Source organism: Drosophila erecta, unplaced genomic scaffold (genome assembly GCF_003286155.1).
Source record: "Drosophila erecta strain 14021-0224.00,06,07 unplaced genomic scaffold, DereRS2 tig00000126-arrow-pilon, whole genome shotgun sequence".
NCBI classification, from domain to species: Eukaryota; Metazoa; Arthropoda; class Insecta; order Diptera; family Drosophilidae; genus Drosophila; species Drosophila erecta.
In genome coordinates this window covers 16,230,541-16,256,799 of record NW_020825209.1, presented here as the reverse complement: position 1 = coordinate 16,256,799, position 26,259 = coordinate 16,230,541, and the positions used below count along the sequence as shown (strand labels likewise).

General features: G+C 43.4%; 3 protein-coding genes and 1 long non-coding RNA gene across 12 annotated transcripts; 3 read left to right on the top strand and 1 right to left on the bottom strand.

Moving 5' to 3' along the window:
* The first annotated feature begins 2,917 nt into the window (after positions 1–2,917).
* On the top strand, positions 2,918–5,078 carry LOC6549979 (alpha-(1,3)-fucosyltransferase C). The gene is made up of 2 exons (XM_001978716.3): positions 2,918–3,710; positions 4,299–5,078. Exons 1-2 carry the CDS (start codon positions 2,935–2,937, stop codon positions 4,732–4,734), a joined length of 1,212 nt encoding a protein of 403 aa, XP_001978752.1. The 5' UTR covers positions 2,918–2,934; the 3' UTR covers positions 4,735–5,078.
* Positions 5,079–5,440: 362 nt separating this feature from the next.
* Positions 5,441–6,547, bottom strand: LOC113564532. 2 transcript variants are annotated; one of them, XR_003408076.1, is made up of 3 exons: positions 6,284–6,547; positions 5,843–6,111; positions 5,441–5,675 (listed from the first exon to the last, which is right to left on the bottom strand). It is a non-coding gene; the product is annotated as an uncharacterized LOC113564532 (long non-coding RNA). The 2 variants fall into 2 exon arrangements; XR_003408075.1 differs by having other exon boundaries at positions 5,441–6,111; positions 6,284–6,545.
* Positions 6,548–8,270: 1,723 nt separating this feature from the next.
* On the top strand, positions 8,271–13,488 carry LOC6549978 (protein stoned-A). 8 transcript variants are annotated; one of them, XM_026981752.1, is made up of 4 exons: positions 8,271–8,559; positions 10,134–10,207; positions 10,490–11,788; positions 12,167–13,488. In XM_026981752.1, exons 3-4 carry the CDS (start codon positions 10,519–10,521, stop codon positions 13,441–13,443), a joined length of 2,547 nt encoding a protein of 848 aa, XP_026837553.1. In that variant the 5' UTR covers positions 8,271–8,559; positions 10,134–10,207; positions 10,490–10,518; the 3' UTR covers positions 13,444–13,488. The 8 variants fall into 8 exon arrangements, 5 of the variants coding, with proteins under 5 accessions (XP_026837553.1, XP_026837551.1, XP_001978751.1 ...); XM_026981750.1 differs by having other exon boundaries at positions 8,271–8,701; XM_026981753.1 differs by lacking the exon at positions 8,271–8,559 and adding an exon at positions 9,974–10,045.
* LOC6549977 (protein stoned-B) lies at positions 13,445–22,438 on the top strand. The gene is made up of 7 exons (XM_001978714.3): positions 13,445–13,605; positions 14,192–15,868; positions 16,356–17,619; positions 17,756–18,007; positions 18,067–18,248; positions 20,037–20,247; positions 20,512–22,438. Exons 1-7 carry the CDS (start codon positions 13,494–13,496, stop codon positions 20,654–20,656), a joined length of 3,843 nt encoding a protein of 1,280 aa, XP_001978750.1. The 5' UTR covers positions 13,445–13,493; the 3' UTR covers positions 20,657–22,438.
* Positions 22,439–26,259: the final 3,821 nt, after the last annotated feature.

Below are 26,259 nucleotides of genomic sequence, written 5' to 3'. Positions count from 1 at the left end.
CACCCGTTACTCGTAGAGTAAAAGAGATCAAGCATGCAGCTTCCACAGACATAGACGCAGCGCAAGTTTATTTCCAATTGTTGCCGCGCCCACAAACCGCCCAGATCTATGTAAAGGGTATCTGATAGTCGGGGAACTCGACTATAGCATTTTATCTTTTTTTTTTTAAGGTGAGATAGTATAGCAGGGAAATATGATTACCGTATTGCTACTTATGTGACAGTCTTCTTTTCTTGTATATGTACATAACACGAGAACCTTATGCATATGAGTCGGTTGAATTAAAAGAAAATACAAGATAGAATGCTATAGTCGAGTTCCTCGACTATCAGATACCCGTTACTCAGCTAGTGGAAGAGCTAACGAGAAATTTGAAAATTTTCTGAAATATCGCAAAGAATTGGGAAAAAAGTAATAAAATTAAAAAAACTTAAAAATTTTTTAAAAGTGTGTGCGTGAGGGTTTTGTGCGATTTGTGGGCGTTACAGTGATAAATCTATAGCAAATCTATAGAAATTTACAAGGTATATAAAAAAGTGAAAAAATAGCAAAGCATTTTTCAAAATTGTGGGCGTGACCGTTTGTGGGCGTAGAAGTGGGATTAGCAAAAAGTTTTTTGGCAAATCTGTTGAAATGTACAAAGTATATGAAAAAATATCACATTTTTCAAAAGTGTGGCCGTGGTGACAGTTTTGTGCGGCTTGTGGGCGGTAGAGCATGCTTAATCTCAACGTTCTAGCTTTTGTAGTTCCCGAGATCGAGGCGTTCATACGGATAGACGAACATCATCAAGAATATACAGTAGAATTCGGCTATAACGACTCCGCTTATAATGCCAGTCCGGTTATTGCAACGGAAACTCGATGGCTTGGTTGGTCCTCATACAATGTTATATGAAAGGACCCCCGGTTAGTACGTCTCCGCTTTTAGTGACAAACCGCTTATACCGATGAGATTTTTCATAATTCAACCAGATATTGCGACGTGCCAAAAAAATACAGAAAAATATTTACAATAATTTACAGTAATTATTTAAAATAATTACAAAAAAAAAGAGATACAAAATATCACAAAAATGTTTACAGCGTGCGTGTGCAGACCTCATGCCTATATTCCATATTATTATATTACATTATATTTCTAGTTTTTTTCTGTTCTTTTCCAATAAAACTTAATGCGTAAATTCGCCAAATGTGAGTTAATGCACTAAATGCACATGTTAAGCTCATTCAGATTAAGCTCGACACTTGTGCATTACGCCTACAAAATGTCTTTAAAACGAAAGTGCTTCTCCGTCGAAGAAATAATGCAAATTATTATTCTTTGTTTGATTAAGAAATTCATTTGTTTTATGTTAAAACATATTACGAACATGGCAACCATAAAATAAACAAAAAAAAACTGTTTCCTCTTTCTGTTAGTGCGTCTTCCGGGTATAACGACGTAAAATCGTCCCGTTATAACCGGATTCTACTGTATATACTTTATATGGTCGGAAACGTTCCCTTCTGCCTGTTACATACTTTTCAACGAATCTAGTATACCCTTTTATTCAACGAGTAACGGGTATAATTAATATTCATAATTATATTTTTCAGTGTTCTGTTCTGAAAACAATAGAAAAATATTAAGAAAAAAACAAAGGCAACGCACATCATTGGAAAGAAAATTTCGCTAAGACTGAGATGTCATATACGGATTGTTATCCGTAGATCTTTACCACCTGCAAAAGAACATGACTTTGGAATGTTTTATTTACGTTCATACGGACGGACATACGGACAAAATATATTTACGTACAGGGTCGGATAGCTCGATCTACCTGTTTCATACTTTTTGCGGGGCGGTGTTTTGGGGCGGCTACTTAGATTAAGTTTAAGTAAGCTGGTAACAGAGCATATTGAGAACAGGCGTACTTTTGTGCTTCCACTTCATGTATATTAAGACCTAGGGGACTTAACAATGTGTCGACAGCCCATTCGACGCCTAATGGCTATTGGACTTGGTCTGTAAGTGTGCCAGCATATATGTACATGTGCATGCACTAATCGTGATGCCAATGTAATTTGTGTTCATGAGAATCAGTCATTAGATTCGATTCCGCGATATCAGCGTCAAACACAACGACCAGTGCAGTAGGATAATAGGCAGGGATTACTCTGCTCCACTGCAATTAGCTGGCGAACTTCGAGGCTAGGGAACAGCTGAAACGTTTCCACAGGCGAGTCCACCAGTGTCGAGTGTCCAGCAGATTTCGCATTTGCCACCCTCCGATTCAGAGCTCTGTTTGGCTCTCAGTTGCCGCCGGAGAATGAAGCTCCTGGTGGATCTCCTCAGGTGCTGCTTAGTCCACGGATTCGTGGTAATCTTCTGCCTGGTAACTCGGTTCCTGAAGCGCTGCCTGGACCTAAGTCACTCGCTGGCCATGTAAGGAGTGCGAGTGCCAGAAGTTTGAGTTCGAGGAGGTCGGGCTACAGGGCCCGATATCTCTAATCTAGCCCAATGTTTATACAGCCAGGTAGGAAGGAGTGGGAACCATGTGTGTTTGGTAGTTGAGTTTTCGGAACATATCGGACCGGCAATCAATAATGGACTGTCTTATCGGGCTCGCACCTTCAGCCAGCCAACTACGGCTAGTGCTACAGTGAAACCGTCCAACAAGTTCCTGAGTTACTTATTTATATAAGGTTATTTATTTAGGGTACTTAAGCTGCAAGGAATGTTAATTTGTTCATTTTGAGTGTCTCTAAGCATTGATATAAACTCGTAATTTGGTTTCAAAAGTACATATGTACTAAATGTCGTATCTTTCACTTTCACATATCTCATCCACTTCAAATGAGGTCCTGGGTTGAGATTCAATAAAAAAGTCATAGGGAGGATTCACTGTAGCTGCGAAAAACCTGGCGGTTGTTATCTGGCCGAGTTGGGTAAATGTCGATGGCTGTTCGATCGGCACGGTTGGCCTGTGGGCCGCGCGGTGCCCTCCTGCTGCTCCTCGTAATCTTGCTCAGCGCCTTGGTGGTTCTTCACAAGGTCATCCAGTCACCGCTCCTGAATCAAAACAAAATCCTCCAGGATCACTTAAGGGGCCAGCACGAGCGGCATATCCGTTCCACACGTACCATTCTCCTCTGGACCGATTTTTTTGGTGATCCGCGATGGAAGCTTTCCTGGGACACTTTGGGACCGCAGGAGCTGCGGGATGAACTCCACTGCCCGGTCTATCAGTGCGAGATCAGCAACCAGCACGCATTCCTGCCCGCAGTGGAACTCTATGACGCCATTGTCTTCCATGCGGCGGAGATGTTCCCGCTCCTGCGACCAGTGCCCTCGCATAGAAGCCCCCACCAGGCCTACGTATTCGCGCTGATGGAACCTCCCGGGGAGACTAAGCATCGACTGGACGATGAACAGGGGTTCTATAACCTCACCATGACTTATCGTCTTGACTCGGATGTGATTTGGCCCTACGGGCAGCTGCTGGACATTGCAACGGACGCTGTGGTGGCGCCCAGTGTGAAACCGCCTTGGAGGAAACCTCCTGCGACTTTCAACGACACTCTGGTGTGGAACCTCTGGTCGGGAAAGACGAAAACTGCCGCCTGGTTCGTCTCTCATTGCGCAACGTTGTCGAAAAGAGAGGTCCTGGCTAATAGGCTTCAGGAATTTTTTAACGTCGACATTTACGGAAAATGCGGAACACTCAGGTGAGCTTCTTTCAGGTGAACAAAATTATAAAGCAAAACGCATGCAGCTTCCTTGACTGAAATTCCTCTAAAAACATAGGTAGAGCAGAAGTTGCTTGTACAGTCAAGGCTTTCGAAAAATAAATATACTGACATTCGATGGAAAGGTGGACGATTTTGTGGTGATTGGCCATTATATATTTTGAATCCTTGTTTGTCTTCCCGCATGATCGATGTTCAAGAAAATCTCAAGAAAAATGCTGGTGAAAATCAGGCCAAGCTGCTTTTAGAAGTTAACAAAACTGATGGAATGATTACCTGTGGATTTATGTATGCTTAAGAATGTCTACGAAATTTCAGATGAATCGGTTTGGTAGTCTTGTCGCTTCGATGGAAAGCAGTCTGTTTTCACAAATTCTTCACTAAATGCGTAATTCAATGTAGCCCATTTTTACCCCATTGGCTTGGAAGTCTAAGAACGCAAGCTCAATGAAATGCCTTAAGTTGGTAACAACCGACAGGCATGCGAATTTCATATGTTTTGAATGCAGAATTCGTAACGACACCGATACAACTGATACTACTTACTAACTATTGATCCAATTTCAGATGCACCCGGGGGGATCCGCGCTGCGACGAGATGTTGGACACGGACTACTTTTTCTACCTGGCATTCGAGAACTCGCTGTGCGATGACTATGTGACGGAGAAGCTTTTCGACGCCCTGCAACGGACCGTAGTACCAGTGGTTTTCGGCGGAGCGGACTACTCGCGCATCCTGCCCCCGCACTCGTATGTCGATGCTAATCGCTTTGAAACCGTGGAGGAGCTGGCCAGGTACCTGAACTTCGTGGCTGGGGATCCGGATATGTATGTAAGCTACTTCTGGTGGCGCAGCCACTACCGCTTGGTCCCCAGCTCCCCGTTTTGCGACCTCTGCGCCCGGCTCCATGCTCCCGCATTTGGCCACAAAACGCAGTTCTACCACAACATCCAATCCTGGTGGTTCAACAGTTGCCGCTTGGAAAGCCGAATTCGATTGTAAGCTGTGCACGACTTAGAACAAGATAGTTGCAACCAGCAGCGCAGTGAAATCCAGAAAAGAGCGAGACGAACTGTGGATTTCTCGCCCGCCATCTATTTAGGTTCACTCCTGTGAAAAAGGAAATACAGGATACATGACTCAGGACTTAAATTCATGCCGGATTTGTCTAAAATGGGAGAGGTTTTCAGCATGGGCAAATAGGTAAATGGTAAATAGGTATTTTGTTGGGAACTATTTTAAAAAAACCGACTTTGATTGTTTGTATTTGAATAAGGAGTATAAATAATTCCTATTAACAAATAAAGTCGAAATACCTCTTTCATTAATGTGAAATTCGAAAGGTACGTTGGACAAAGCCATTATTTTTCCCCCTTGTCAACTTTTAGGCTCATGCATTTCGCACCAAAATACTTATCAAGACAAAATTTTCCATACGTTTATGGGAAAACTTGGAGATAAATTCAAAATATTCCACTAAAGTCGTTTTTGGGCCACACGTTTTTTTATTGCATGTGGTTTTTCGCGACGAATTTCAATGCATGTCCTATTAAGAAACCACAAATACTTGTTTATAACAGCCTTTGCACAGTGCTACTAAGTTACCGACGGAATACAGCTAAACCAGACTCGCCTGATATCCTTCAAAACATTGAGCATATATATACATATATATGCTTCATTCCATATCATAATAAGATCCCTTTTGTTGCTTTGCCAATCGAATGTGTATTTAAATAAATAAGTTCTACGCAGTCTCGTTAAGTATACGATTGGCCGATCTACAACCTTTTGCTAAACATATGTAACCCAAAAATTGGTTTGGATCAGATCGCAACTACCAAGTGGACATCCGATCCGAAGAGTTCATCTCGGATCACTGTGGGTTACAGCCAGACAAATCTGGGGTCAATTGCGGAACTAGGCAGTTGAAGCACCGGGAACTGCAAGTGGGATATTTGGTTTGTTACTATAATTATTATAAATACAGTGTTTTATTTATTATTCGTTATCCGTGGAGAATAAAAATCCCCAGAAATTACATTTCGAGTGGACAGAAATGCCTCTTGGGGGAAACCACAAACACACCATCGGATCCGGACATACATACCTGCCAGTAGTAGGGAAGCAGAAAACATTTTAAGGAAAGGCATGGCACATCTATCTAGGATCATTCAGCACATCTATAATCTTTGCGCTATCCATCTAGTGTATCCACCTTGTGCGTGTGATTAGCTGCAACAAGGCCTGTGTCCAAGATCGTTATAGATTACATCTTGGGGATCCTCCGAGGGTATCCTTCAGATGGGCATCCTAGGGCATCCCGAGAGCGTTTATTGTCAGGGTGCCGCGTCCTTGATAAAAGTCGCGGCTAATTCTCTAGAAAATATTTAATAATAATGGGTCTATTTCGCTTTTGGTAATATGTAAATTATTTAAATGCTGCCAGCGATTATTGCAAGTTGTCGTACAGATACGTACGCACTGCCAGTATTAGTATTGACTAGCAAATTTAAGTAAACAAGATGTTCAAAATTAGTTTTATAATTACCAATAATAAAAGGCAGAAGAATGTCTGGCATGCGTGTTTAAATGTTCACAGGTAGGGCGGCTGAAGTTGCTGTCTTACCCATGAGAATGGGTAATATAATGTTGCGCATTGCCATTACATCTAAAACGTTACATTTCCGAGTCATTGTTTTTGTTTACGGGTTTGTTTAACTTTTATGTGTTAGAGACTGCAGGTGATTTAGTGTGCCAAGGAAAAATATCGATGAATATTCGTCAGCCCTAGCTATCGCAAAATTGTCACATAACAGTGTGGCCATTTTAAGTCTATCGTTACGTGTATCGGAAGAGCTGAAAAGTCATCGATGCTTACGTACATGTTTGTTTCGGTTCTTTTTAAAGAAAACATCAATAATCGATATATGAAAGTGGAAATTTTAAAATATTTTGTTGTACTACATTCCGTTTTAGCAGAAAATAAGGCTTGTTCGAGATCCACATTTTTCACTCTTCACTTACAAGAAATTAGGCTTCAAAATACTATTTCACTCAGATTCAAAATTTAACTTAAACTTCTGCTTCTTTTGGTCAACACAGATATTGATTTGAAATCACAAATAATTAAATTCAAAAGTGACGGCTTATGCTGACAAGAAGTCCTTCCTACATCCAAAGAGAATACTTTCAAGTAATACACAAATTAGAAAAAATTACAAATTGAAAAAGCCTTCGCGGATTAGCAGGGAAAATCGTTTACCTGTTAGACGCAGTATGATTTCTTAGTATTCCCGTTATGCTCTTTATGATCACCGCAACCACCAACCAATTTTTTAAGAAGACTCAACCTTAACGTTCTAACTTTAATAGGTATTTCAGCTTTCAAACGGACGGACAGACAGAAGGACAAGTCCGTATTGACTCGGCTAGTAATCCTGATCTAGATCATATGTATGTATATGTATGTATGTAGTAGTAAATACTTTTCTTTTACTTCTTACTTACTTTTCTACGAATCATTATAGGTTGTAAGTTTATAGCATAAAAAAGTCTTATGATGCAAGGAATGGCAAAATTATGACGCTTCGGATTAACAGTGCTTCAATTCCATGCTCGGATCAAAAAATATTTTGTCCACATGAACTCATTGTTTTATTTTCAGACTTACCATTTATACAACCTTAAAAAATTGTCAATCACATTAAAATAAAAAATGTGTAATCAATCAATATTATACAAAATATCATTCAATAAGGAAAATAAATTAAACAAAATATAGTTAAGTAAATACATTTAAATAATAAATATCGGAGAGCTTTAGCTAATGCATGACCACTTTTCATATTTGGCTTTTGGGCAATGCTCGATTAGCATTAGAAATATATAAATATATATATATATATGTATGTATATATGTATATGTATATAAAAATATATATATATATATTGGGTCGGAAACATTTTCTTTTAGCTGTTACATATTTTATATTGTAGATAGTGTACCCCTTTACTTAATGGGAAACTTTTTAATTCTTTAAATAAAGAATAAGAAAAGATTTTGTGGAGGGTACAAAATGGGATAAGAAGATAATAAACAAAAGCAATTGTACTTAAAGCTTTCGCGGAATCGGTTCCACCCCCTTTCCCAGTAAACACGATTCCAAGATAAATATATTTAATGTTTAAAAATTCGAACTTTGCTCAACGAAATATAGCTCGAATTAAAATGTGGACAATAATGCCTGGGGGCTTTGTCGCAGAATTATGAGCTCAGATCCATTGACGCACTCAACTTATTTGAGAACTAGCCCCTGTTATATTCAATTTTCAGATAAATCGGTTATGACAAAGCGTTAGCTTTGTCATTACAAAGTTGGTACCGAAAAGATGGTACCGAAAGGGCTAGCTTTATTTTAACAGTATTTGATTACATATGAAAAAAATGACTATCTCATGTAGTCTACAATATTTTCAGGGCTGAAACATGTTTAGAATACGCATGCGCCCAAATCAAGACTAGATAAAATGTCAAGTGTCATATGGAAGTGACGTAGATGACAGCGCTCCTCTTTTCAGTCTCTCTTTTGCAGAGGCTCGAAGCTTTCGGAGCAGTAAATAGCGTAACAAAAGGCCAATGTCAGCTGTAGAAGAAAACTTCCTTGAGTACAGTGCTTTTCAAAGCTTTTTGTAGCTTTGGCAGGATATACCGTCGTAACGCTGCTTATCCTCTGCTGACGGCGCTGCTGACGAAAAGCACTTCCTACGGAATTTCACGACATTTAATTCATTCTGTGCTAGATTTCCCGATAGTTCAAATCAGAGGTAAAGCCCCCGAAGCGAATCGAAACTAAAGTATTTTAAAGTATATGGTAAAATTGTATCTCTAAAAACAAGAGGGAGAAATGTGTGTTTTTTTTTCGTACAAATGAAGTTCTTTCGATAATTGTGTGCACAAGTGTGAGACGTAAGTTGCATAATTTCATGAAAGAAAACTCCGGAAAATTCACTGCATAAAATTTGTTCAAAGTGGGAATAGGCATACGAAAAGTTATAGTTTTTTGGGCCCCCATACCCATACATACATATGTATATAATTCTAGAGTTCAACTTTTCTATGTGACGCGTGTGTGTGTGCAAAAATGTGTGTGTGACTTGTGTGTGACGCTGTCTCTTTTGCACGAATACGTCGACTCGCTCGCACTTCTCAGAAAGTCAGTCTCTAAAGCATCGATTTTTCCCAACAACTCACATTGGAAAGGAGAAGAAATTGAAAGGAAAACGAAGAAGGAATTGAGAAAATAAAAGATGGAAAGAAACTAAGAAAAATGGTACTACTGCCCTTTTTTTCGGATAGAGAGTGAGAAAAGCGGCATTCGACGCTTACTTTTACTCGCATTTTTTTAACAAAACGTATTGCAAAACGTACTTTGCCGTTTTAACTTTGATTCAATATCAAGATCAACTAATACTCGAGGGATGTGACAAGTGACATGTGTGAGCAAATTAAAGCTATTTAAGCTTTTGAAAAGGAAGTACGTCAACAAAAGATATTTGAATATTGACGTTTGGGCCAGTTAACAATAAACAAAGGAAACCAATATTTCTTAGTTTTTGCAGCAAGATTTTCTCTACAAAAATTCCTATAACTCTTCATGGATTTAAATTTGATTTATATTTATTACCACTATTATATGAAATTGATTTTTCTCATAAGAGAAAGTCACAGTTTTTTACGAGTTTCTAAAATCTTCGTGTCCACTGAGATTTTGGTGCCTACAGTCATTGTTTTAAAAGTCGCAGAACTTTTTAAAGTTTTATTTTGTCTGTAAGACCTATTCAAATGTCTTTACAATCTTTACAATTAACTGCATTAAAACCTTTTATGAAGTCATGGTTTTGCATTAATTTGCTGAAAACATAATGATGTAACCTAAAAAGCATGAAAATATTTAGTATTGATGTAGAAACTGGTAGGAAAACAAAGATTCAAAACTCAAGTTCTTAAACAAGATAAACAAAACAAAAAGAAACAGCTACAATTATAAATTTGTTGCTTAAAGAATAGTAAATCCACACTGTCCCAAGTGCACATAGTTGGTATAAACAATGGGTCTGAATAAATGTTGCCTATTTTTATGGGTAGCAAAATATTTCTCTCTGGCAGCTAGCGTGAGTTTCTGTGTGTGTGTGTGTGTGTGTGTGTGTGCGTGTGCGTAGGGCTTTGAGCTTTGACTGACTCAACTACTGCCGTTGCTTCTCTCTTTTGGTGGTGAGGTGGGAAAGCTCTGACAACTCGGCAAGTTCACGTGTAGGTACACAATCGAGCACTTTATATACATATACGTGTACGTACATAAGTATGTATTAAATTTTCCGCAAACGATTTTTGTTCTTAGATATTCTTTAGGTTTTTCTATGGGCTTAAGCGATAACGGCTGGAACATCCGAAAAAACAACCGATAAGGCGGCGGTGAGTGGGCGGGCAAATTGTTGCATTGCTTAAGAACCCAAAACCGCAAAACCATCAAATTATAGACACCCTAGTTTCGATACCGGTTCGATTTCGAGAGACGTGCATATCTTACATAATCCCTCCTCTGCTCCTTCCACCCGCAGTTCCAAGACCAACCAGTTCCCATCCAATTAGAACTAAACTGAATTCTGCGTAGTCGCTGTAACCACACCGCCACCTTCATCTCCAGCACGATTTCGTATTCGACCGGAGTCAGTAAGTTTTACGACCTATTTGCAGACCGATCTCGATGTCTCCGCAATTAGATAATGCTTAAGCTACCAAAGGGCCTAAAAAAGAAAAAAAAGAAGTCGAAAAAGGATCAGGAGCTCTTCACCGAGGAGGAGCTCGAGCAGTACAAGCGCGACCTAAAGGCCAAACAGGAGGCGGCGGCCACAAAATCGGACGCCGGCGAATCCGACGGAGCGGCATCAGACGTTGAGGCCCACCACGAGTCAGTAGCCTCTAGCTCAGGATTAGGATCGGGACCATCCTCTAGCAACGCCCACCAACAGTCATCGGATCAAAATCAGGGAGCTGCCGGCGGCGACGAGGAGTGGGCCAAATTTAAGGCACTAACCTCTGGCGTCGATAGCATTCTACATAAGACCCAGGACGAGCTAGATCGAATCAAGAAGGAGTCCTTTTACCAGCGCCTGCCCTCTGCTGCCGAGAAAAAGAAACAGGAAGAGGAGGAGGCCGCTCGCCTTGAAGCCGAGCAGCAGGAGCGGGAAAGGCAGCGCCTGGGGCAGATCGAGGCCCAGCGTGACAAGTTAGCGGAGGCGGTTGTTCAGCTCTCTGAATCAGAGGAGGAGGCAGGCGACTACGAGGCCGATGACATCTTTGCCACCGACTACATTGAGGCTATCACTAGCGGCGAGCTCCAACTAGCCGTTGTACCGGATTCCCCCGTCCTTGCCGACGACGGTCCCGATCCCTTTGACACCGCATACGCGGAGAAGGTTATTGTTGGTGCCGATCGCGCAAAGGGCAACAAGAAGCTAGTGAGTCTCGGTGCAGCCGTTGAGGTTTTATCCGGTCGCGTAGACCGGGAGCACGCCGTCGCCTTAGCGAATCCCAAGCGGAAGTTAAGGAAGGGTATCCAGAATCTCCTTCTCAGCGAGAGCGTGGAGCTAGCTGATTCGGAAGCGGACCTTCTAGCTGCCACTTCGAACGCCGAGCCGCAGCATAATCTGCTCGACGATCTCGACGAGGAACTGCCCGAGTCCTCGGTCCCCATTGATCTTAGTGTCTCGTTGCATTTGCACTTGATTAAGCACAAGCAGCCCGTCGAGGAGGAGGACGAGCTTGAGCAGCAGGATCAGGAAAGTCAGCTGCTTAACCCGGATCTATCTGAGTTCGATGCACTCAAAGACGAGGAGGACGACGAGTTCGCCGAACTAGCCGCGGAATCGCTGACTAAAAAGGAAGAGGTTACTATCGTTAGCCAGGTGGTTTTGCCTGTCTCGCAGCTGCCCACTGAAGCCTTTGGAGAGGGCAGTTGGGCCGAATTCGAACAGCAATCGGACCAAGAATCAGGTAAGAATACTTCCTGCTCTTCTGCTTCTTCCATAAGGGAGTTTTTCAATAAGCACAACAATGATTTGCAGATTTATCTTTTGCTATCACTATCTCAGCCGCTCGCTGTCTTGCTCTAAAGTTCCACAGCACATTCATATTTAACTACCCAGGAAAATATATTTTTGTTTGGATTCATGTATATGTATATTAATGCAAAATTCAGTTGACATTAAAATGGAGCACATGGAGCTTTGCACCGTTCATATGGCTTTTAAAAGCAAACTAAGCTCCGAATGGAGAAGCAAATAAAAACCATTATATAGAAATAAGCCATTACGCAGTTAAAGCACTTTTCAAATTTGCTAACAATTTGCTTTAATCCGATTTTATCCCTAGGAAAACCTAGGCGTCTGCCACCACCAGTCCGTCCGCCGACAGGACCCCACATTGTACCCGGAGCGATTTACGTGTCGGACGACGAGGAGGAAAATCCGGAAGACGATCCCTTTAACACCAACTACGCGGAGCAAGTGATAAAGAAGACCACTGTACTTGAGGAGGACGACAACTTTGATCCGCGGGCGGAGGAACCGGCTACTGGGCCTTCCTTTTTAGCAGCTCCACAACGCGACCTTCTAGCTGGGAGTGCCACCGACCTCAGCCAGGTGGTTCCAGCGCCCTTGGCGCCGACTTTAAGTGTCGACCAAGAGGCAGAGGACTTCGATCCATTCGATACCTCGGCCGTGTCTGCTCTGGTGCAACCCAAGTCAACGGAACTACGCTTTCTGGAGCGCGAACTCCTCAGCAATCCGAGCGGAGACGGAGTCACCCTCAAGCACTCGCTGAGTGACCCGGACTTTGATCCACGAGCGGATCAAGAAGAGCCAGCCGCACCGCAAGTAAAATTGGGGCAAATACAGACGGATTTCGATACAGCCCGCCGAAAGTCCTCTCTGAGTCTAAACATCCAGGCCAAGAGTGTGGGCTTCCTCGTACCGGCACCAGATCTCCTCGGAGCGGGTAATGAGTTGGGAGCTAGTAAGAAGCCACTGACGCCGTACTACGCACCATCTGACAATCTTTTGCAGGAGCGTGAACGCGAATCTGAAGACGTTGATCCCTTCGACACGTCCTATGTGCCCGAAGCAAAACTCAGCGATATAGAGCTGAAGCATATTGAAAAGGATTTGATCTCCGAACCCGCGAATCTGTCCCACAGCCTTTCCGACCCAGATTTTGATCCTCGTGCTCCGCCTACTCCTGTTCCCGCTGAAGTCTTGCTGGCCGTCGAGGAGAATATCAACATCAAGGTCTTGACACCCGCTCAAGAGCGAAAGAAGCTAACCCATTCAGGTGGAAGCGGCAAATCGGAGGAGGACATCGACCCATTCGACACCTCCATAGCGGCAAATCTCCAGCCGGGGCAGACTGAGCTAAAACTTCTAGAAAACGAACTTTTGCCGGAGACAAGGACTTCGGTGACTGACGTCTTAGACGAGCAAAGCGACGCCCAGGAGTTGGGCTTGGGCGACAAGGTCCTCACGCCTTCGACGCACTCAAAACCCTCCCTGACCGCCCAGGACATTGACCCGTTTGACACTTCAATTGCGGAGAATCTAGCGCCCGGCGAGGCAGAGATAAAGCTGCTGGAAAGCGAGCTGATCGAACGCTAATATAGGACATTTAGACTATCTTGTATCGCAGAGAAGTTAAGGACGAAAGCATGGCGAATCCCTTTTTAATGGACGAAGACCTGGATGGTTGCAATGCGGCTGCCAACCCGTTTCTCATGCAATCCGAACTTGAATCTAGTTCGGATAATCCTTTTGGAGCAGGTATGTAGCCATTTTCTTTCAATTTCACAGCTATTTCCCATTTTTCTATGATATTGTTAGAAATGCAGTTAGGTTCGGCCACCCGAAGCTTATCTACAAGTAAAAACACTCTCACTGAATAGTGACGATCGCATCCTAAATACACCGTCTAAAATTAATTCCGCTTTAAATTATCCCGCTCGTTAAAACAGAAGATATCCGAGTGGGGAGATAAATATCTTATACTTTATATGAGTGGCTTATAATAGTGATTTTTTAGTTGCATATAGTTTTCGTCACAGGAGATTATATTGGGGCTTTCGTATATTGTCACTAAATTTAAACATATTGATGAATTGCTCTTAAGAATTAGTACCACTAATGGTGTTTTTTTGCTAAATGGTTTTTTTGCCAACAATTCTGGAGTGCAAATCACAGAATACGACTACGAGTATAGGTGATCTCCGGTTTTCTATCGACCTGCTGATTGTTCTTATGGGAATTAAACATATAATATATAAATAAATAGAAGCAGTATTTGTATACCCGTTGCTTGTAGCTCGTAGAGTAAAATAAAAACTATTGAACCTTTCACTTCCATATTTAGCTACCGGCGCCTCAAATCCCTTTGCCTTTGGCGCCGATGATCTCGAGTTGGGGGCGGAGCCGGAAGCAGAGCCCGCCCATGACAACGAACTCGATCCGGCGATGAGTTTCTTTGGCACTACGATCGAGGCGGAGGACGACGCGTTGAGTTTGAAGTCAGGCGCCGAGGAGGAGGACGAGGGCAAGAAACCGCCGCAGGCACAGCCACAGGTGCACGCGCACGCGCACCCGCCCCCGCCACGCCCCCAGGCTCCTCCACAGAGCACCCAAGACCTAATTAGTACGGTATCCAGCCAGCTGGACGAAACTAGCTCGGAGCTACTAGGTCGTATACCCGCCACCCGATCTCCCAGCCCGGTTTCGATGCGGGATCTGCACTCGCCGAGCCCCACTCCGGACTCGGGGCTAGCTGATCTTCTGGATGTGTCGGTGGACAGTGGATCGAGTGCGCATACCCAGGGCATGGAGGCGGACCTAATTGGGGGAGTGGCAGGCGGTGTGCCGCTAGATAATCCTTTCGCAGTTCCGACGGCAGTGCCGAATATACAGGCGGCATCTCCACTGCCTGCCACACCGATGAAGCAACCCCCTCGCCCACCACCGCCTCGTCCCGCTCCCCCACGTCCCGCTCCCCCAGGTCAGACGGCACCACAAAGACCTCCACCACCGGTGGCTGCAGCTGCTCCACCGCCAGCCGCTCCAGAGGCCGACGACCTTTTGGATATGTTTGGTACTACGGCCAGCAAGCCGGCCAAGCCGCCACCACCCAAGTCCAAGGAGGACATACTGAGTCTCTTTGAGCAACCACATGCACCACCAGCCCCACCAGCATCCAAGCCGGACTTATTGCACGACGATCTGCCCGAGACAATGGGCAAAGATGCGCCGCCGGAACAAGAGGAGCCAGACGAGGAGCAGAGGAACGGAATTAGCTCACAAGATGAGCCCGTATTTACATCGCTACTAATACGACCGGACGAAAGCACCCATGATATAACCTCCCAACCCCAGGCGGCTACTGGACTGGAAAGGCAGGTGAATACTATGGCTGCACCATCGGGAACCGCGAGCACGCAGAGGGCTACCACGCCGGATATTGAGATCACCACGGTGGAGGACCTGCCGCGATCTGACGACGAGGATGAGCCGGAGGCTATGCAGGAACGGGAGGCAGAGACGAAACCACAAATCGAACCCGAAACGGAGCCCGAAATCGTCTCTGATCACAGCCCCCCAACGGAGCGCCTCGCGACCGCCCAGGCGGCTCTCGTCGATGATGGGCCAATAGCCAGTGAGCCTGAGCCGGAGCCGGAACCGGAACCGGAACCGGAACCGGAGCAAATGGACACCGGTCTCGACTTTCCGCTGGCATCCAGCGGCCTGGCCAGCGGCCAGTTGTCCGCCAACCCGTTCGCCAGCCCCGAGGAGGAGGACGAGGCGAACTTCGCACCCATGCCAGCGGTAGTTGCCAATATATTTGCAGTCAACGATCCGGAACCGGAGACGGAGATGGAGATGGAGACACCGCAAGCGCCTAGCTATACGGCCAATATCTTTGCTTCCGAGCCAGACGAGTTCGACGCCTTCTCGGCCAAGTTTGACTCGGTGAAGAAGGACAACATCAGCATTCTGGATGGCTTTGGTGGTTCCGGAGCGATAACGCCCACGGGCGGAGATGGTAAGTTTTATCAATTGACATCGATATACATATATAGTATATAGATTAGATTTAACAAAAAAGCCTCGGCAAGCGTAAGCTGCATACCCTTGCAGGAATCATAAATGTGGACCGAATAGGAACACTTTATGATGAAAACTATCGAAGGAATGATTTCCTTTCTAATATACATACCTAGTATAGCCGTCATGCGGGGGTAAAAGTGTATACTATATTTGTTGAAAAGTATTTAGCAAGTAGAAGGAATCTTTTCCGGCCCTGTAAAGTATATTTATTCTTGGTAAGGGTCACTAGCCGAGTCGATCTAGCCATGTCCGCGTTTGCCACACCCACAAGCCCACACTTTTGAAAAATGTGACTGTAATGACGTCTCAGTGGCACTAGCTAAGTAACGGGTATCTGATAGTCGAGGTACCTGACTGTAGCGTACTTGTTTTAAATTATAGTTGAAGTTTATTAAATCAATAAATCGACGCGTGTTTTTCAGCTTGGGGAGACAGCGCTTTCGGATCGGCTACCATCTCAGCTAATGCCTTTGGCGACACCAATTCGGCGGATGACGGATTCGGCAACGAGGACGATGACTTCTATGCAATGCAGGCGCCCGCACGCGCGGATTCCGTGGAATCAGTGGACAAGGAGTTCAGCGTGGTGATCCGCCCGAAGGCAGAGGGAACTAGTGGGGTAGCACCCCAACTGGCGCCTCCACCACCGCCGGCGCGTGGGGTTAACCAGGCACAGACCACATCGCCGTCTGGCTCGACCGTCAATCCGTTCGAGGATGTTAGTGGTTTCCCGGCTCCGGGGCCGCCACCAGCCGATGGAACCGCCATCAAGCGCACGGACTCGCAGGACACTCCACAGACACCTCTCTATGACGAGGATGTATCGCAACCGCTGGAGGAGTTTCCGAGACTCCATTACGTTGGACCGGGATGGGAGATGCAGTTGCGGCAGCCCAATAAGAAGAAGATCACTGGTCAGCGCTTCTGGAAAAAAATCTTTGTCCGACTGGTGGTGCAAAACGACGTGCCGGTGGTGCAGCTGCTTAACCAGGCAGGCGATAAGCAACCCTTCCAGGAACTGCCCTTACAACCGTCGTATTCCGTGTCGGAGATCGGGGCTCAGCAGTATGACCAGTTCGGCAAGATTTTCACGATGAAGCTGCAGTACATTTTCTACAAGGAGAGACCCGGCGTTAGACCCGGCCAAGTGACCAAGGCGGAGCGGATCACAAATAAGCTCACGAAGTTCGCACAATATGCCATCGCTGGCGACTACGAAGGCGTCAAGGAGTTTGGCAGCGATCTCAAAAAACTGGGCCTCCCCGTGGAGCATGCGCCGCAGTCATCCCAGCTCTTCAAGATTGGCTCAATGAACTATGAGGACATGAAGCAGTTCTCGGTCTGCATCGAGGAGGCATTGTTCAAGCTTCCGGCGCTGCGGGAGCGAGCGCTGACTTACAAAATGGAGGAGGTCCAGGTAACCGCCGTTGATGAGATAACTGTTGAACAGGACTTCGAGGGCAAGATCCTCAAGCAGATTGCCCGGGTGCGACTCTTCTTCCTCGCCTTCCTTACCGGCATGCCCACCATCGAGCTGGGCGTTAATGATATGTGGCGACAGGGGAAGGAGGTTGTCGGCCGGCACGACATCATCCCGGTGGCCACCGAGGAGTGGATCCGGCTGGAGGCCGTTGAGTTTCACAGTGTTGTTAATCAGCAGGAGTACGAGAGAACGCGCACCATCAAGTAAGTATAAATGGGAGCTAAACGTAAATGAAGGGTACAAGGAAGCCAGTCCCCCGGTCCCTATAAACAACGATATCTCCGAAGCTGTAACTAAAGCTTCCATTAAAAACAAAACTCTGTCGCGATCCTCGTGCAGATTTCAACCGCCAGACGCAAACTATATCGAGCTGCTCCGCTTCCGTGTGCGTCCACCCAAGAATCGCGAACTTCCGCTGCAGCTGAAGGCAACCTGGTGCGTTAGCGGCAACAAGGTGGAACTGCGGGCCGACATCTTGGTGCCGGGATTCACCTCCCGCAAGTTGGGTCAAATCCCCTGCGAGGATGTCTCCGTGCGCTTCCCCATACCCGAATGCTGGATCTACCTGTTTCGTGTGGAGAAGCACTTCAGGTGAGTATTTCCGGCACTAATCATCTGGCTTTTAAGTATTTAATGGTGGTCCGGAACAGATATGGTTCGGTTAAGTCAGCTCATCGGCGAACAGGCAAGATCAAGGGTATCGAGCGCATCCTGGGCGCCGTTGACACGCTTCAGGAGTCGCTGATCGAGGTGACCTCCGGACAGGCCAAGTACGAGCATCATCATCGGGCCATTGTGTGGCGTTGTCCCCGTTTGCCCAAAGAGGGTCAAGGTGAGTTTTTCCCTAAGAAATGCATTTATGCATTATCCATACACGCTTTCCAAGCTCAAATTTATTTCCCTAACATGTTCGTTTTGGCAAAATATTCGCTGTTGGTGGTTGGTCACATTTCGTGTTCGAAGTATTATTGAACAAAGATAAAAGAAAGAAATGTCAAAACAAATGAAATAAGTACACCTCTTAACAAGGTAAAAACGGTGCGTCACTAGTTTTTTCAACATGAAACATTTTTGATATCCAGCTATATTATTCAACTGAGAAATTACAATTTTCTGAACGTACGCATTTGGGACGCTTTATCAAAATATTTATATAAAGGTACGTTGTAGATAGGGTTTTTGTTAGCTGAAATCACTTATCGTCACAAAATTAACAACGCAATGTATTTTATTCTAATAAATATTTAATTTTGTTTAAATATTTCAATTACACACTTTACAATTCTGCAAGAAATTTATGTTTTTGGACAAAAAACTCAATTTGAAAAGTCGCAAAAGTGAATGCTGTGCTTACTTAGTTTTCAGCAGCTACACCCTTAGGAAAGTTTCAATAGACATCGATATCACATCGATATTTTATTACATTTTTTATGAGCATTTTTTATGAGAAAAATTCAATCTCAAAATACTTCATATATTGCGCATTCTCCAGGGTTTCAAGATGAATGCACTTTTTATACCCGTTACTCGTCGAACACTAGGGAGAAGGTCTATTCTACCGAATAATTTAGGATAACTAGCCGAGCCGATCTTGCCATGTGCTTTTCTCTTAAGAAGCCCTTAATGCAAGTACGTGGTATACACAGGTGTATGTATGTGTAAAAGAAGACAGAAAGCTATCCAGTGCCGCGGAAGAGAAAGAGATGGAGATAAGCAAGCAAAAAAAGCTCTTTTCTGTAGCAGCAGAAATCGAAAGGTTTAGCATTTAGTATGGAAAATACTTTTTGCAATACACTGTAATTATCTCTTAGTAGGTTTCTATAGGTTTTTGCGGATCTAGTATGCACTGTTACAAGTAACGGGTCTAGTGAAATAGGAAAAATGCGCTGGCAATTCTGCAGCGGTTCTGGCCAAGCGAATTAGTATCAGCTAGTAGCGAAAAAACTAAAAAAAGCTGTTTATTGTTATGTAACGCGCTTCTATGTGGTCGAAAATCTTAGCTTAGTTTCAATGACTGGTCCACTGCATCCAGCTTAGCGGCTGGCGCCAAGGAACCTAAAGGACGACCATAGATGGAAATGGGTGATGTGATCGAAGGGTAGCTTGAATTGTAGCATCTGAACTTGTATCTGCTGACCAAAGCAGTGCACTCTGTTCCTGCAACGCAAGTGAGCGTTGATAGATGGTTTTCGGCTCTCGAAATCATGCTCACTGATCAGAGATGCAACAGGTGAAGGGGTAGCTTCTGATCCTTACTGCAGGATATGAACTAATATCCGTGAAAATCTAACACGGAACCTGGGCTAACTTTTTAGGATTGATTTTAAGCACAAAAATCAAGTAATCATTATTTTTTATGAAAAACTATTATGAGCTGGATGCAATGTATTTACAATACTACAATATTTTGTGTGGCTTAACCCAGTAGCGATGTATTTTTAAGTATGTTCCGTCCCCCCTTCAAAATTTCCCCTTGGTTTAGATTTAGTAAAGAGTTTGGGTTGAATCCCAATGAATCTATGAAGCCCTCGAAATTATTCGGTCCGTGGACGCTGTGACTCGACCTCTGCGCGGACGTAATGGCATGTTCGCAGTGTTTTAACCTTCTTTCCATCGGCAGGTGCGTATACCACACATCAGCTGGTTTGCCGCATGGCCCTCACATCGTATGATCAGATTCCAAGCGAACTGGCGCCATACGCATTTGTGGAGTTCACTATGCCCGCCACGCAGGTCTCGCATACCACCGTGCGCTCCGTGAGTGTCCAGGATTCGGATGCCGATGAACCGCCGGAGAAGTACGTCCGCTATTTGGCACGGCACGAGTACAAGTAAGTAACGATGGATTTTGGAATAATGGTTAAATATCACAATTGGTTGACTACAAGTTTTCACTTTTAATTGTTCTCGTATTGCATTACATTACATTTTTACATTTATTTTGTAGTACTGAGACATAATTTTTAAGGAACCTTTCGTTTGAAAACTCATCGTTGATCAGCAATCAAACCGTCCTGACCACCGTCCACATTGCATCAAAATTATAAAAAACCTAGACAAACCTACGGCTACTGACGTATTATTTTCCCCACCAGGGTTGGCATCGAGACCACGCACGGCGAGTCCACGAACGCGTATTTGGCGGCAACGCGTCCTATTCGCGAGGAGCCGCCCAGCACGGCCACCAAGCCTACAGCTTCCCCGGTTCCGCCCAGCGATTCGGACACGGACTCCAACTAAGTTGGCTAGCCGCGCTGCTGCGTTCCGGTGGCACAATATGGCTCAATCGGAAACTCACAATCCGATGTGAATGGAAAGGCAGTGCCACCAAGCGGCTTTTTGTAGATATTCCTCTTGCATGGTTTTCCTTATCGTTCTTGTTACATACATACATGTTATACAATACGCTGCTTAAGTACAGCAAGAGAGAGCTGAAGAAAAGGCCATCGCTGTGTAAAAAGCCAAATGAACGAACCCGAGATGGAGCGAATGGATCTGTGGACCCGTCAGCGGAGGAGCAGAAGGCTAAGCATCTTAGGTAACCTATAATCTATAAATCATATAACCACAGCCACAGTCACACGACTTAACCCAGCCAAGCCCAAAAAAAATTTAACTTCGTTACTTGTAGACATATGATCAGGTTAATGTTAATTGATATCAGACCAGAAACGTACTTAAAGTCAACCCATACATATGCATAATGGTTATAATCTCAAGACTCCTAAACTCATACAAGCGAGCAAGGAATAACTAAAACGGATGTTTCCCGAAGGCAGAAAAACTAAAAGCAATTTCCCCTCATAGCGTTCTAAAAGCATAGGCTCAAATGCACATAACCAATACAAAATCGAGCTGCTACCCTAAATAAGATTACACATCGCTAGCTCCAGTTTCCATCTTCGCGTGGTGTTAGCGTTAGCATTAACGTTTAAGTTTCTGGCGCAACCTGCCGGCTTCGCATAGAGTAATCAACACTGGGGTGAGCTGCCAGCCTTAGAAGACGTTAACCTACCCTGGAACGAGCTGCCAGCTTTATAAAGTTAACCAACACTGGTCACCATACATAAGTGAGGTGTGAAACTTGATACTATCCACAGCCATCAGATACCCTTAGGTTTATGTATACCATTTATTTAATAAATTTAGAAATGAATGGAAAACTACAAGCAAAAGCAAAAACGTAAACGAAAATGCATATTCAAATGTTATTGTTGTGAATTAAATTAAAATATATTCAAACTAAACTACAAAGTAATGGGAAACAATATAGGCAAATCATTTTTGTTGACGCAAAATGTGTATAAGAAACCGAAATGCTATATTTATTTAAAACCTAACGAATATATTCATAAATACTTGCCGTACATATTAAAATGTTGATTGAGTTTTCTAGAAAAATTTCATACAAATAGATTTGTTAATTGCGTGTTAAATGAATATATTCTTTATCCCAGACTAACAACCTCCCAAAAGGTTCGCATTTTTTCGATTACTTGTCCTCTCCATAACTCAACAATTCGTGTGAAACAGCTCTACTACGGACACTTAAAACGGCTCTCAATGGAATCATTAATATAAATAGAGAATGTGTATATTGTACCCCTAAGAAATGAATCTTCATTCATGTATTATGTATGTTACATCATTTACGTTTAATTCTACATATATTATATCGTATAGCATATATATTGTATGTACAATAAAAAAGAAGAAAATCTATGCAAACAAACCGATCGGTTGACAAACACTCTCACATGTTATATTTATATAATAATTATACAAAAATCGACGGTCCCGACGCGATATATGCCCCAGTGCATATTCTAATGTGGGCATATACTGCGCTGGAATTAGTTGCTATTATACAAATATGTGGCGCAAGCCAAAAGGTATTAACCTATAAAATAAAAACAATATAATGAATTATTATGAACCGAACAAAAAAACGCATTATGATGGAACAATATCTAGTCAAATGAGAAAATAAATATTGAGACAACAAATATTAAGCAATGCAAACGCTCGCCTTGGCTTTATCTGGGAATTTGTTTTGGGTTTTGATTTGGTTTACGGCATGAATGTTCGTTTATCTTATGACCTTCTTTGCAATGTACATTCTTCTGAATGATAATGTTCAGATTATAATTCCCAAAAGATTGTTTTTGAGGATTATTATACCCGTTACTTATTGAGGAATTACAAGATTCGGTAAAAAGTATGTAACAAGAAGCATGCTACAGATTATGAAAGCTTTAAGCCAAGCTTTGGGGCGTAAGGAGTAACGTAAACGTGTTTCAGCCTAAAAGCAGGCAACCTTTTTCGCTATTGTTAAGCCGAGCTTTTAGTAAAAATAAAATTCGTGAACTGCATTTTTGTTGTATTTTTTGCCCGAACAGAATTTATTGGCCAACAGATAGCTCATAGTTGTGCCAGGGCAGATCTGGAAAGCTCTTGTGCCAATTAGGAAATCCTTGCTGCTGCCGAGCCTGAACCTAAGTCGCTCCATCCGTTTCCGTACTAAGGTTCTTTTCTAATCGAGATTCGGTGGAGCGCACAAGCATTTAAGTTTCTTCTCGCAGCCAAAGGAGTGCGGAGAATTTTCTTGGGAGTTTGGCAGTGATTGGCGGCTTAAATTATTTGACCCCGGCATAACCTCCGTTCCCTTTGAGACTTAACCTATATTCGGTAGGGAACCTGAACAAAGACGACGTCCGTCGTCCGACAGCTGTGAATGCGCGAATAAAAATGCGAATTAAATGCGCGATTTAAATCAAATTGCAATCCTTACAAACTGATGTTCCTTGCTTCTGTCCTGACCACCGTCCACATTGCATCAAAATTATAAAAAACCTAGACAAACCTACGGCTACTGACGTATTATTTTCCCCACCAGGGTTGGCATCGAGACCACGCACGGCGAGTCCACGAACGCGTATTTGGCGGCAACGCGTCCTATTCGCGAGGAGCCGCCCAGCACGGCCACCAAGCCTACAGCTTCCCCGGTTCCGCCCAGCGATTCGGACACGGACTCCAACTAAGTTGGCTAGCCGCGCTGCTGCGTTCCGGTGGCACAATATGGCTCAATCGGAAACTCACAATCCGATGTGAATGGAAAGGCAGTGCCACCAACCGGCTTTTTGTAGATATTCCTCTTGCATGGTTTTCCTTATCGTTCTTGTTACATACATACATGTTATACAATACGCTGCTTAAGTACAGCAAGAGAGAGCTGAAGAAAAGGCCATCGCTGTGTAAAAAGCCAAATGAACGAACCCGAGATGGAGCGAATGGATCTGTGGACCCGTCAGCGGAGGAGCAGAAGGCTAAGCATCTTAGGTAACCTATAATCTATAAATCATATAACCACAGCCACAGTCACACGACTTAACCCAGCCAAGCCCAAAAAAAAAAAATTTCCGTACTAAGGTTCTTTTCTAATCGAGATTCGGTGGAGCGCACAAGCATTTAAGTTTCTTCTCGCAGCCAAAGGAGTGCGGAGAATTTTCTTGGGAGTTTGGCAGTGATTGGCGGCTTAAATTATTTGACCCCGGCATAACCTCCGTTCCCTTTGAGACTTAACCTATATTCGGTAGGGAACCTGAACAAAGACGACGTCCGTCGTCCGACAGCTGTGAATGCGCGAATAAAAATGCGAATTAAATGCGCGATTTAAATCAAATTGCAATCCTTACAAACTGATGTTCCTTGCTTCTGTTTTCTCCAAACGGCCTTAACCTCACGTGACTCCTGCTTAAGCCTTCTATGATTTTTAAATGTGAACTTTTGCTAAAACTAGAAGCCAATGATAATGCGAAGAACTGTCTTTGAAATTATAAAAAAAATATTAATTTTTTAATATTTAGGTAATTCCAAATCAAGTTTTGGAACCGCAAGAACCGCAAGTAATTTTCAGTCACCTTTGGGGCAGATCGATCTTTGACCGATGGACATGATGCATGAGAGTTAATAAAGAAATAAATAAAAGTTTTTGTCATGGAAGTAAACAAATCCTAAATAAATTAATAAAATTCTACCCTATGCTAAAAGTTAAACCTAAATTGAATATCGCAAGAAATTAAATGAACTATCGCTACCTAAAATTAAACTTGAATTATTGAAATCTGTGAATTAGCATAATATGAAGTTAGTTGACTTTGGCAATCAAATAAAATGAATTTAAAAAGCGCTTTAACATTAAACTGAAGTAAGCTTTTACAATTAAATAAATAAATATTACTTCCAAATTCCATAATTATTATTCGGATGATATATATATAATTTAGTTCCCTACCTATCTAAAAAATGAATTTTAACGTAATGTTATCTCTAATCATTTATATTAAATCTTGTTGTCTAATGAAATCATGGAATCTTAAATCCTGTGGTTTTTCCGACTCGAATGATGACTCCACGGTCGTAAGGATCAAAAAGGATCACCAGTGCCATGGCTCTTCAGGCGGGTGATCGTAGGTAGGAAGGGGCATTATGCGAGCACAACAACATCTGTGTCTCCGCAAAAATGAGTTTTCCCGCTGTCCTTCTGTCTTTTCTCCAAACTTCCGCTTTTTCTTCCAACTTGTATCCTTCAGTGAATTTTGCTTACCATATCTTCCGGTTTAGTTCCAGCTTCTAATATTGTCGCAGCACGCTCAATTTCTTGTCTTGTCTTGTCTTGTCTTGTCTTGATAATGATGTGTAGTCCGTGTCCGAGGTCTGGGTATGCAAGACCAACACCTACACCTACACCCCCACCCCCACCCCCACCGGCGAGTTAGAGCCGGAAACATACAGCGTGCCCCAGCAGCTCAGGTCCTCCCAAAGCAGACGTACTTACGTGTATACGTATATACAAAGTATAAATGGAAATTATATGTAAATTTAGGGTTAAATGAAGCCTTTCCAATCCTATGATTCGAGATCCAGATCACTAGCCGCGATGAATTGACTTTGTCCTTCTGTCTGTTCATATGAATGACGATAAGTGGTATTTTGTTCAGCTTACCAATACCAACCTGCCGCAAGTTGGGACAAATCCCCTGCGAGGATGTCTCCGTGCGCTTCCCCATACCCGAATGCTGGATCTACCTGTTTCGTGTGGAGAAGCACTTCAGGTGAGTATTTCCGGCACTAATCATCTGGCTTTTAATTATTTAATGGTGGTCTGGAACAGAAATGGTTCGGTTAAGTCAGCTCATCGGCGAATTGGCCAAATACGAGCATCATCAAAGGCCATTGGGTGACATTGTCCCTGTTTGCCCAAAGAGGGTCAATGTGAGTTTTTCCCTAAGAAATGCATTTATGCATTATCGATAAAAGCTTTCCAAACTCCAATTTTTTCCCTAAGATTATATATTATCTTTTTGGCAACATATTCGTTGTTGGTGGTTGGGTTCGTGATCACTATTCGTGTTCGAAGTATTTTTAAACAAAGATAAAAATGAGTCATATCTGCGTTGTGCTTGACCGAAAAAGTGCCACAGTATTTGTATATTGGGAAAACATTTTCTAAACACAATACGCCACCAAAATGTCAATACTTTTTAACTTTAATGTCAACCTCCTAACGAAGTAAAAACAATAGAGAACGCTGTAGTCGAGTTTCTCCACTATCAAAGTGAGGGCGTGACAGTTTTTGGCGATTTGTGGGCGTTAGAGTGGGCGTGGCCAAAATGGTAGTCATATAATATTGTCTGCCGATTTCGACCAGATCGAGCATGAAAATGGTGTAAACCACATTCAATTTAAACACTTGAATGTCAAAAAAGGAGTTCATTTTTTTCCATTATTGGAATGGTCCGATCCGCTCAGTTCTGACTTACATGCGGCAAACACAAGAAAAA